Raw genomic sequence first — 13063 nt, 5'->3', positions numbered from 1 at the left:
CAAATGAGTGTACATTGAAAAGTGCAGTAATTGGGATAAACAGCTATGTGTCTCTAACTCTATGTGCCTCTAACTCATCGCCCTGTACCTTTCATTTGTCACTTCTAAGAGGAATCCTGGAAACAGCAGCCCTAATGATAACAAATGCTAGAATGCTTATTTTACTAATGGTAACAGCCTGGATGCAAGGGAATGGCTTTCCAGGGGACTGTGCTGAAAAGTATTCTCACTTCTTTACCTTCTGTGGGTGAAATGGGTTGCAGTTGTTGGACTTTTCCATATGGACTTCAGCTGCCTGTCTTTTCTCTTCAGACCTCTACTGAGTTGGAAGAATTGAGGCTCAGTTTGAGACTTAATCCCAAGGCTTGCTTTATGTAAACCTTAAGCTGACTTAAAGCAGAACTGAAAGAAGCTTTCTCAGTTCTGGTTGCTTTTTCAGACCTCATGCTTGGGCTGCTGTAGCCTTTGTGTGGCTGTGAGCTGTGCCAGGTCCGGTTAATTTGGTGTAGGAAGAGGAGACTTCCATACCCACTCTCCTCCTTACCAGCTGCGTGTCAGTGCAGTTCACAAACCCTGCAGCCAGGACTACCTCTGTCTCTCTCTATATTTCTTTTTAATTTTCACCCCACCATGCCTTGCAGATTCTTAATCACGTGAGGCTAAATGTAAAATCACAGGCACCGCTGGCTGGGTAGGATAAGCATGTTACCTTCTTATTAACAGTTACCATCTGTGCTGTTGGAGACACATGAAGCAATAGTTTTGATCTACTGCTGGCAAAATGTTTTAAATACAGGTTTTATTCCTTGCTGGTCCCATCGTGCAGCTCTGCACACGAAGTTGCAGATAAGACTGCTGTGTTTCTCTTCCCCCGCCCCGATCTCTTCTTTCGGGTTTTTGACATTTGTAGAGTCTGCCAATGTTTCCAACTGCATAACCACTGCAGCTCTCCCAGGATTGCTGAGGAAAAGGCCAAGGAGCCTGTTTATTTTCTCTTCCTTACTTTGGCAAAAATGCTGTAGTTGAGCTGCTTTCCCTGGGAATTAGATGTCATGGTAGTTGGCCGGTCATGACTGACACATTTTGGCCCTGAACCAGGCATCATGGTTGGAGCCAGCATCCAAACACACTCAGAAAGTTAGGGTTTTTTTTGTAAAAGATGTAGTTTGACTCTGCACTGGAGACCTTTTTTTCTCCTCCTTGTCCCTCGAAGCAGTACATCCCTGGTACAAGCCTGCTGCTGCCCCCCTACTGGTGTGACTGCTGGCTCGTGCTTCCTGCCTCTCCGCTTCAGGGAGCTGGCTGAGAGTTTGATGAGGCAGGTTTATAACATGGCAGCTTCTTCGGAGGGCAGGAAAAGCAGATTGATCGTTTGTGTGGTGTTTCCCCATGCCGTGTTGAACTCCTGCAGTTGTTGCATCAAAAGCAAGGTTGGGGGGGGGGAGGAAACACCTTAATTACTGCAACATCCCAAAGTCATAATTCTTCCTATAAAAATAGTCTGCCACCATCCGTTATTGCTCTCAGCTGGTCTCACTGTGTGTGTAGTGTCTCTTTAGCTTAATTGTCTAAATGGAAATGTGCAAGTGACCGAATCTTTTAATCAATTAGAGCAAGCGTGAGGACTGAGGCTTTCTGACACTGTGTATTGTGGCACAATCACCAGGCAAACCTGATTAGATTATGTTTTCTGGCGGAGTGTCTAAAGCCCAATCAATTATTGTGGAGAGATGGAACAGCTAAATAAGATTTAAATTAATAGAGTTTATTATTTTTGCATCTGAGGAGGAAGCAACACAGAGTGAAATATCCCATAAAAAATTGGTTTATATTTCTTCTTCTGTAATTTTATGATGTTTATTACCTGTACTTGGAGGTTTAAGCTTCAGCTGTTGTCTACTGTACAAGTTAAAGTTCTGTTCAGATGATCTAAATAAGTGTGTGACCGAAAGCCGGTGATCATGGTAAGCCCTGCAAAATGAAGAGATTAATAATCTCCCATAGGAGGGGTACTTAAATAAGGCCTTTAAAAAATTAGGAAGAAACTTAAAACATAGATTAAACCAAAAGCTTCTCATTAAGTAACTTGACTCCAGAGGCTAAATTCTTCAGGAAAATGTGAAATATTATGATATTGAAGGAGCTGACACTGCAGGTTTGTAAAACTCGGAACCTGAGCTTGAAAGCTCAGAGCCTCTCTGCATCTCCAGCCTTCTGTCCTTGTCCTGCGAAGTGAATACTTTCTGCTTCCAGTGTTTCAGTGTGGTTATTTTTTGTTTACAGCATTAATATGTGGTGACCCAAGGTTCATTGTTTTCTTCAGATTTGATTCTTCACTCTTTTGTGGTCCTTTGGCCTTGTCTGTCTTCAGGAGCTCTTGACGTAACCATGTGAATGCTGTGGGAGAGGACATCATCGAATATAGCTCGTTCACGTCCCTGTCAATGGCGAAGGGACAAAAAAGCCTCGATGCCATTATGTGCTGCTCTGCCAGCACTGTAAAAATCTGAGGCATTTCTAGGAGAAAAGGGTCCATCGGGTGAGATGGGAGCAGACCCCAGCGACTGTCGCGGCTGGGTGCTCGTGTGCCAGCTCACGGGAGCGTTGGCCCTTTGCTAAGGCACTGGCAATGCCGTTGGTGCTTGCCGTTTGCACGGGATGGGGTTGCATCAGTTGCTCAGCACTGTGCCAAAGGCTGTGCTGCTCAGGGTGGCTCTCGGTGTTGGTTAGACAGCGCTTTGCCAAATCAGGCGCGGAAACGTGGGGGAAGGTCACTGTAACTGCGCATAGTCCCCAAATTAGAGTCTGCCTCGGGAGGATTCCCAGCTTACCCTGGGCAGCGGCATGTTATGCAAAAAGGTTATGATAGAAAGAAAAAGTACCCTGCCAGCGACTTACTGGGATTGAGAGCTATACTCTTCGTCCTACGGCAGTGTGCTTTTTCCTGGTCTTGGCCTTGTTGAAGGCTTTTGTAGTTGGCCTTGGTTATTAGTTTACATTTTATGGAATCAGCAGTGAATATAAGCAGATGAAATGCTCACACGTTTCTTATTAGTTGCTGCAGGTGGTTGGTGACTTGGTACCCAGTTACAGTAATCGATAAGGTGATGGAGTGATCATGGCCTTTGAAAGCAATCTTGTACATCCTGACATGCAAGCTGGTTTTGAAATAACCTTTGGAACTGCGCTGAGTGTGGTGCTCTGGGAAGGAATGAAATATGTTCACACAAGCACAGGACAGACTTCTGGGAGGTGCTCAGCATTGCCCACCTTCCTAGAAACTGTGCTTCTCTTAAAAAAAGCATTTCTTAGAGTTGGAATGTAGCTTTTCAGTATGAGGCATCTTCCATCCTTATGATTTCAGAAGTGTGAGTTAGAAAAGAATCATAGAATCATTTAGGTTGGAAAAGACCTTTAAGATCATTGAGTCCAACTGTAAACCCAGCACTGCCAAGCCCACCACTAAACCATGTCCCCAGGCACCACATCTAAATGTCTTTTAAATACCTCCAGGGACGGTGACTCAACCCCTTCCCTGGGCAGCCTGGTCCTGTGCTTGACAACCCTTTCAGTGAAGAAATTTTTCCTAATATCCAACCTAAACCTCCCCTGGCACAACTTGAGGCTGTTCCTTTGCGTCCTGTCCCTGGTGACTTGGGAGCAGAGACCGACCCCCCCCCCTCACTCCAGCCCCTCTCAGGCAGCTGCAGAGAGCGAGAAGGGCTCCCCTCAGCCTCCCCTTCTCCAGGCTAAACCCCCCCAGCCCCCTCAGCCGCCCCCCAGCACACTTGTGCTCCAGACCCTGCCCCAGCCCCGCTGCCCTTCTCTGGACACGCTCCAGCCCCTCAAGGCCCTTCTTGTCCCGAGGGGCCCAACCCTGAGCCCAGCACTCGAGGTGGGGCCTCCCCAGTGTCGAGTACCAGAAGTGGGTTGTTCTAAAAACCTTCTGAAGTTCAATCCTCTCGGTTCAGAGGAACTGCCAAAACCAACCTGGTCTGAAGTCCTCACTATCGTTACTATCATGAGTTACCGCCAGGTGTTGTAAGATGGCCAAGTAATCTCCCAAGGAAAAGACTAGATTTATTTTGATTGAGCAGCTGATTTAAAAAAACCTTAGGAAGTTAGTGAGGGTTCAGCTGCAATGCGCTCCTAGTGAATGTGTAGGAGTTACGGGTTGATATATTTTGTTTAATCTAAAATTCATCAATTAATTTTGGGCTTTTTCACCTGTTTCTGAAATATTTTTATTTAAGTCGATTTTAAAACATGAGAAACCCAAATTTGGTTTTGAAAATACTGAATATTTTGTCGCTTTTAAAATGAGAGTTTTCTTTGGATGTTCAGATATCCAAATATTTGACTTCAGCCTTATTTTCCCCAACTCTTTCTTCTCTAAAATTGTCTAAAATTATCAACCTTTAGGAATAATTCCATGACTTTTCAAAAGCTTTTTTTCTCTTCCTGGATTTATTCACAATAAATTATTATTTTTCTCATCCCTACAGCTAACAAAAGACTGCTCAGAGCAACATGAGAAACAACGGTCTGTTATTGAACAGCAAATGTCTGTAGAAACATCGCGTTCCTCTCCCTCAGACAGCAGTCTAGATAGGGATGGTTTAATTGCTCTTCCTATCAAGACCTCGTTTTTTTTCTTTTTAAAGTGAGTGTCATCTGATTTTTAGCAAGTAAATCTGAAAGGCTTGGTGTCTTCACTTTATCCCCACCACAAGGCATTTTGCAGTGAAATTCAAGTTATGACTGTGTAATACCGTAAATGTGGTGATCTTTAGTTGCACGCTGTCCTCCCGCAGTTTGCATGTCCAGGGGCCAGCTCAGCTGTGGTAAGCCTGCCTCCCGAGCCACCGTCCAGCTCTTGGGAGCTGCTGAATAGGACCAGTGCAGGACCCAACCCTGCAGATGCCTTTTGGGATGGATCTAGTGTCCTACTGAGCCAGCAGTAACTAATCTTTGATTCAGGTTTTCTGCCCTGATTTGTGCTCTCTTACGAAACAGTACTGCTTACAGAGTATTTCTCTGGGCAGGTTATGGGAATACTGGGTAAGGTGGTGTCAAAAGCTCAACCTCTTCTCCTTTCCCTTTGCCTGCAAGGACCAGGGATGGTCTTGGCATGAAGTGTTCTCAGCAGATTCATGCTGGCTGTTATCTCAGTGCTGTGTTCTGGGGCTCATGCTTATTTAAGCCCCGTATGACCTGAGGAACTGGAAGTTAAGAGGGCTGGCAGGGAAGTCTTTGACTCCTGCAAAAGTGGGCATTGGATTTAAAACACACTTTTCCAGTGTGTTTTTAAATCACTTTCATGCTCCTCACAAACTTTGAGCTTATTGCCAGCGACTCTGATACTGTCAGCCAATCCATCCAACGTGCTCCAGGGTGAGTTTACCCGTCCTAGTGAAAACATTTCATTTAATTTGAATATCTCTAACCTGTCCTCTTCCTAGTTCCATCTGCGTTCTTCCCGTTGCCATCAGGAGAAAGTAGAAGAAAAGGTGGGAACAGGCCTCTTGTTGTAACAGAGAAACATTAAACATTTGCTTGTGCATTGGACAAGTTTTTCCTTGGTCTTCCTCTTACTCCTGGCATCATTACAGGAAAGTCTTGTTAGCCCTTTTGTATGTCCCTTCCTAGTTATATCTGATTTTCTGCCTTGACCTTTCTGATGATGACCTTGTGTTCTTGTGCTCTTCCTTTTATTTTCAGCTGGGGGATTGCAAGGTTGCAGAAGAGCCTGTGATTCTGCCAGATTTGTTTCTTACTGCTCTTCACATCTTGGCTTTTTATTGCTGCAGTTTGCACTTCTGCCTTAGTAGTGTTTAAAAAAAACCCTGCCATTTCTCCTGAACTCCTTTGCCCTTAAACTCTTCTCTGGGGTCTCACCTGACAGTCTCAGGGTTCACTGAAGTCTGCTTTCTTGAACTCTCTTGTTTTTGTTCTGCTCTTTCCCTCCTGTCCCTTCCTGGGAGCCATGTGCTCTGTCTTTTCGTGATCACTGCCACCAATATTTCTTCACCTTTGAGTTCCCCACCAGGTATCAGCATCAATCAGTTGATCACTGGAGTAAATGATACTTCACACTCGTGCTGTGTTTTCCCTCAAAGTTTCTTGAAAGACTTCATAATACTGAGGATTGCTCACAGAAGGGAGCAACCATGTTAAAACAGGGTATCAAGCAAGAGCTGATTTATTAAAATAATACACAAGTGACTGGGGAAGGGGATGCACTGCCCCACTGAAGAATACGCCTTCACAGAGGTCTGACTACCAGGGACACGTTGGCAATAACACTGGTAGATCACAGGTCTGATGAGAGTACAAATAAGGCTGGATTGGAGGCAGTCTTGTTGCCAGGCAAGAGCAGGAGCGAGCTGGGAGCTCCCCATCACGTTTCATGCAGTCTTGCATCGCTCCATGGTGGTGGGCGCTGTGGTGGTGATGGCTTGTCTCCGAAGTATCAAGTCAAACCTGTTTCACACCTGGAGTCTAATAAAATAAGGCTTCTCTGGTGTGTGGTTATGGGTGAGATTTGGTGTGTGGTTTTTTTTTTTTTTTTTTTGCTTGTGTTATTTTGGGAAGGGAAGGAATACTATGCACATTACCCGCTCCAGACTGGAGTAGCTGGTGAGGCGGGTACTGCAGAGGGTCACAGAGCCTGCAGGAGAATGGGAAGGTTACAGTGAAGTACTGTCTGTGCCAGGGACTGTGAAACAATCTCATCAGCCACAAGACACTACTTTTTTTCCCCCCTATTAGAAGAGAAACTGTTTTTTGCCAAATAAGTTGCTTTGTAGACATGGCCTGGTATGTTTATTAAACAGAATGTGTTAAAAATTCAAGGACTGTTAGACACTAACAGGCTCTTGATGCATGCTGGACAGCTATTGATTTTTCTGCCAACTTGCACTGTTAAATATACAAGGTACAAGTTATGCAGTTAAACATGTAAGAGTTTTATAAGTGCCTTTTATAGTTGGCATTCAGAAAATTTTCTGTGTTGGCAGATGAAGGGAAAAAAAGAAAAAGGAAATTCAGTGTTTTAGCACAGTTAAAGCATGGAGGTGCAGGTCTTTCTTACTTGGAGAAGTCAGTGGGAGTCTTGATTGTCTTCAGTAAGAACTGGACCAGCCACTTCATTCTGACAAGGTGCTTCTGCCTGTCTTTTCTCGTTTAGTTAAATGCTGGGTGTCACGTCCTAATGCCCATGTAGCTGGAAGGCTGAACACGGCAGGTAACCTCACAGTCATCTCTGGCTGACTTCTAGGGATGATAGAGTGGTTAGAAGAAAAGGAGATCAGCTGGTCAGAAAACCACTTCATTAGTATGTATTGCTTGATCTTGTTTTCTTGTCCAGAGCTATCTGGTCTAGAGCCTAGTCTAACAGTGCTATTTTGAAAGACGCTGCAAAATATGCTACTCTTCTATCAGTAAGTTATTTTGTGAGCTGCAGTAGAATTGGTAGGGGAAAAGTGGAGGAACTTTTGTAGCCTATTTTGGGAAAAAGCGAGAGAAGAGAGAACAAGGAGGTGAAAGCACAGAAAGTTGTTGATTTTCTTGGGATGATACTTAAAGGCTGAATTACCCCTGTTCAATACCAATCTAAGTGCGGGAATGTTCGTGGGAAATTCCTCTCATCAGGAGAGGTCTGTGCCCTTGTGCAGACTCTCTCTGCATTGTTTGTCCAGGTGCAAGTGCGATGGGCACCACACCAGTTGCTTGTAATATTTTATTTGCTGGTCAGGATGCATTTTTTTCCAGATGACTTACAATGGCTTTGTAGCATCCTCTCAGGCTAATGAAATAGGGAATGGGGAGAAACTCCATATATCTTCCAGGTGCTTGGGTGGTTTTGCCCAGGTAGGCTTTTTCTGTTTTTGAAGAAAACAAAATATGGGTACAGTGGTCCTTTCTGGGTAGGCAGGGTTGGCTTCCTAACCCAATGTGATACCAGCTGTCCCTCAGATGGAAGATCGGTGGTTTTATTCTGCAGTCTGCTTGGGTTTTAGTAACGCGGTAGCTAGCAGGTCTCAGAAGTGATGAGAAGTCCCTATTGAGTAAATCTGGGAGGTTAACCAGATCCACCAGCAGTGCACCTCTGGCATACTGCTGACTTCCTAGTCTCTTCATACAGTTTCAAGTCATCTGCCCCCATCTGTCTTGTTACTAGAGCATTACACAAAGACTGGATTAGAAACAAATCGTGTGTTTGTCAGGGTGGCAGTTAGTACCTTTGCAATGGAACTAAAAATGGCTTAGGGCCTTCCTTTTCTAGTGCTTTGCACAGCTGTGGTCAGAAGAGAAGGTAGAATGAGTTTTCCTTCCTTTATAGAGGTCTTTCTGGCTGCAGAGCATCATTTTAGCTTAGAAACCGTTTACCTGTGATTCAAAATAGGTATGTTAAGTTTAACATAAACTGCAAGTTCCATTCTTCTGGGGAGGCCAGAGCCTGGAAGGACAGGGGTATGAGAATGGTGTTCAAAGATGACATCTGCACATTGTGTCAGAAGCAGGATATTGCTGAGAATTTCTTGTTGCTTTTAATACTACTAAACAGTGCCAAAGTCCCTGGGTCGACAGACGGGTTCTTCCATGTACGTTACAAGCAACAGTGAATAACTCTGTCTCTTTTTTTCCTTCAGACATCATACAAATCCAGTGGGCACAGAGTGGCGATGGAAGATGGACCAACCTGAAATGATCTTGCAGGAGGCTATTGAGAACCATCAGAATATGATCAAGCAGTTCAAAGGTAACTTCTCCCAGTTCTTCCCTGTTAATAATGCCTTTGGAAGATAACCAGCAGTAACATCTTCAAAGCATAGATGGAAATGTTCTGGTCATCTCTGAAATGCTGGGAAGGAGGCGTGAGATTTGTAATATCAGAGAGGTGGTTAAGTGAGAAGAAACTTTTGTGGCACACATTATTTTCTGGGATGTTCTGCTTTGGTTTTGACATTTACAATGTCAGTCAGCCATTGGGTATCTACTGCTGCCTTGAGGGAGCAGAGTGGAGTTGCCTCTTGCGCATCTTGGTAGTTGTCATGTCCTTTTCCTCGGTGTGCGTGGAGGCTTCCACAGTGGTTGAATCTGGTCTGGATGATGAGGAATCTTGCTTCTTATGTAAAAGTGAGGGCAGGTGGGAGGCAAAAGGAATCAACTTCTAACCCGACAGGAAATACACTGCCCAGCCTTAATCCCCTGGGAGCTTTTGTGTTAGCTCTGAAACGTCTAGAATGCATTTTTTCTCATTAATGAGTGAGCAGCAGCATTCAGCGTATTATTATTTTCAGGAATTGTTTGGTACATCTGTTTGTGACTGAAGCTGCAGTTGCACAGCACCTCTGAAAAGCACTGTACTTTGTTTCCCATAGGAACTCCTTGTGAGTTTGTTATTTATTCATTATATATCTATATAAATAGATGGTTGGGTTTTTTTCTTTTTTTTTTCCCAAATGCGATAAACTTTGTTACTCTGCCAAGGTCAGCTTTCTGTGCTGGGAGGGCTGGCCAGCTTGGCAGGGCAGCTCTAGGGCTCTGTTCTCTCTAACTGACAGCAGAGGCTGTACAAGCAGCAGGAGTGGAATGAAGCATCCATAAAATGTGCAAGATGAGCCTTAGTCTTGGCTGTCATTTTGGGAACCCGTTTGTTTATGTTGGCTGTGCACAGAGAGAACCCAATGGATTAAAAAAGTGACAAGCAAAAAAACCTTCTGTCAGCAGAGTAGAGTTGCTCCGTCTCATTCACTGGAGTTATATAATAGGTGGAAAAATAACTCAAGTTAGGGCCTCATGAGTTTCGTTTTCATCAAGTGGCTGGTTTGAATCATCTTACGCTCTCCGACCAGCAGCTGCAGGGAAGCCGGCTCCCTAGGAGCTCCTGTGCTCGAGTGGATAGGGAGCAGCCAGAGGCCTGGCCGCGCTCCGCCTGCCGCACACGAGCGCCGGTGGGCTGGCTCACGGCTCTAGAGCTCGTCCGGGGGGAAAGCAGTGAAGGTGCTGTAGTGCGATAGGGAAAAATGACGTTTATTTGGTAGGGGAGGCTTTCCTGGGGAGGAGGTAGCGAGGTGAGAGGTGGCAGTGGAGGGGGTAGTTGGTGTCTTCCTTCAGACTAAGCAAAGCGCAGCTGTCAGTGCTTGAGGCAGGGCAGCCTGTAGGGAAGTGCAGGTCTCATGCCCTAGCCTCCGTGTTTCTTTTGTGCTGCGGCCACGTGGGCAGTGGGCAGAGTGCTGAGTTAAGGCAGGGCGCCTGACTGGATAGGCTGGAGCTGCTGCAGGGTTTCGCGGCTGGTGGGATGCAGTGCCATCACAGCAGTTTGGGTACAGGTGGTTTGTATGAGTGAAGAGCATGTAGGATGTCAAATTTTGTCTGGAAGGCTATAATGGCCACAGAAGACTGTTACAGCTATAAATACAAGAATCACATTTAATGCTTAAGGCACTGAGCGCTTTTCAAACTCTACTCTTTTATTCAGTCTATTCTGGATAGCCGGGCTCTTAAATGAGTTGAAATGTGGCTGGGCATGCTGAAAAGATTGTGATCAATAGCTTGAGGTCAGTTTGGCGGCTGATAACAAGCAAGGTACTTCAGGGGTTGATCCAGGAACCCGAGTTGTACATCATCTCCATCAACAGATGGGGATGATGATGCTGAATAAACCCTCACAGCTTTGCAGATGATACTAATTTAAGGAGGGTGGCAGGCACACTTGGTGGCACAGCTTCACTTCAGTGGGACCTTGAGAAACACGATTTCTGGGCCGATAGATGCACATGGACTTCAGCAAGAAGTGGAAGGTTCTGTATGCGAGTGTTATAACTCCATGTTGGTCTGTGCTGGGAGACCCACCTGACATGGTACAACAATGGACAACAGACTTGGGTTTCTTTTTGGGGGGTTCAAGTTAGACATAAAAATAAGCTTGTTCAGCCGAGGTGGTGCCCAGAGAGGTGGGGGACCCTCCAACCTTGGAGGCATTAAGTAAAGCCATTATCACCCTTGTCCAGTGTTGGCAACTGTCCTCTCTGAGCAGGAGGCTGCACTAGAGACCTGCAGGAGTCCCTCCCAGCCAGCAGTTCTGTGACTTTTGCTGTGATTGTTAAAATGGAAAGTTTTAAACAATAACAACCTCCCTCCTTTTTATGAGGCAGGACTTGACTCAAAATAATTATTTATATTCGCTTAGGAAGAAGCCACATGTTTAAAGCGATGACTAGATTTGCCTGCAGTTGCTGATGGAATATCGGGGGTATGCTTGTGAAGGCAGGAATTGCCCTCGAACTGTGCGGCACTGGTGCAGCGTGATGGAAGTGTTGCCCCTGTAAGGCAGAAATGTCTGTTGTTTGCCCTAAAGAAAAGTGAAACGCGAATGTTGTTTTGCAGATGCTTGAAAGCTCTACCTTCTGAAAGCAGAGTGCAGGAATCTGTTTAAACCTAACCCCAAACTAAGGAATAAACCTCTCCTTCCCTTACTATCACCTGGTGTCTTCCCAAAAAGGGTTGGGGAGAGGGAAAGAATATAGCTGGACTTGGCAGCATCTGAAAATATTCCCCAAGTGTTGAGAGGCCTATATGGACATCCCAATTGTCTCTTTTTGGGCTTATTTTCCATTAAACAAATCTGTAAATATTCCCTGAAACTTGCAGGTGCATCCCCAGCACAGTTGCCCTTGACCCAGAGCTGTGAAAGGAGAAAGACCAAAAAAAAAAAACCAGCTCTGGACTAGAACCGTGCTGCAAAGTGGAAGAAGAAAAGATGTGTTACTTTTTCAGAGTGATAGATGGCAACATGCTTCCTGTCTTGGGAGCCTAAAAGCAGAAGGTTTATTAAGGAGGAGAAAAATCAGTACGAAAGGCCCAGTAGCTCTCTGTTACATTTTGTGAATTTTCCCTTGTCGCTTCCCTGAGGTGCATGTGAAAATATTGTTAGAGTAGAATCAGTGAAAGCAAAATTGAGTTGAAACACGATGCGGTAAGCTGGAGCCAGGGAGAGTTGAAAGATGCACAGTGTCTTGCAGGACAGAAGTCTCCTGCGTGCCGTGCCAGAGGTGCACTCTGTCCAGGGTTGAAGTGCCTCAGGCAGAAAACATGACTGTTTACCTCCAGCAATCTTAGCAGCTCTCCACAATAGCAGGTCGGATTTTATTACGATTATTTAAAAGACAAAAACCCACCAAAACCCCACAAAGCACCTCAAGGCCTGAGCAGGGAGATGGACTAGGTTGTTCTGAGGGAGAAGAGGGTGCGGCTGTGGTGCTGGCTGGGCAGCCTCCGGGGCTCCCAGAGGAGCTTCCAGCAGGGTGCTGCCCGTGTCTGCTGAGGTGTTTGGACACTGACCCCCAGCGCAGAACAGACCAGACTATTCAGGCTACTGGAGAAGAAAAGCATGGGGAAATGTCTTAGCTTTAGAGCCCTCAAGGCTCTTGGGTGTCTGGTAGTGCTGCTCGGGTAATATCCAAACCTATTTGAATAAACTGGTGCTCTTTCCAGTACCAGGACAAAACTTTGCGTTCAGGTACACACATACAGACATCTCATGTGCCAAAGAAAATGGCAAGCTAATCTCATGCTCTCTTAATTCCACACGTTGTCGTAAAAATGAGGTCATCTTTGAAGGAACAGAAGAATTCTTGGACACCCTCTATCACATAGCATGTCCTACAGGATAGCCCTCTATCCCGTAAAAGTCTCTGCGTGCTTTTAGAGATGTAACGTGTCATCTTCTCTGTTGTTGTTGCCATAGTTTGTACTGTTTTTGAAGACCATAGGCGTTAGTTAATGTCACATAATTCTCTTTTAGAGTAACTGATGGAGAGACAACTTACTGATAGGGAGCTGAGGTGCGAAGGTGCGAAGTAGTTTGATGGATTAATTTTCTAGGTAGTGACTTGTAAATCTCTGTGCCTTTGCGAAGGGCACACACAGAATGGAAACATAATTCAAAAGTAGGAGAGCGGGAGCCTCTGATAATACAGCCCTGGTTCAACTTGGGGAAAAATGAAGGGGGAAAAAAACCAATAACAACAAAAAACCACAAATAAACGAAAAAAAA

General features: G+C 45.2%; 1 protein-coding gene across 4 annotated transcripts in view; it reads left to right on the top strand.

The window, feature by feature from the left end:
• LOC104043065 (S-adenosyl-L-methionine-dependent tRNA 4-demethylwyosine synthase TYW1-like) overlaps positions 1–13063 on the top strand; it is a 110315-nt gene that overhangs the window by 37984 nt on the left and 59268 nt on the right. For all 4 annotated transcript variants that reach the window (XM_064468144.1, XM_064468146.1, XM_064468147.1 and 1 more), the window contains exon 11: positions 8655–8764. In XM_064468144.1, coding sequence (XP_064324214.1) covers positions 8655–8764 — 110 coding nt within the window. The remainder of the gene's footprint in view (positions 1–8654; positions 8765–13063) is intronic.

Source organism: Phalacrocorax carbo, chromosome 17, assembly GCF_963921805.1.
Source record: "Phalacrocorax carbo chromosome 17, bPhaCar2.1, whole genome shotgun sequence".
Classification (NCBI taxonomy): domain Eukaryota; kingdom Metazoa; phylum Chordata; class Aves; order Suliformes; family Phalacrocoracidae; genus Phalacrocorax; species Phalacrocorax carbo.
This window is presented reverse-complemented; position numbering and strand designations above follow the sequence as displayed.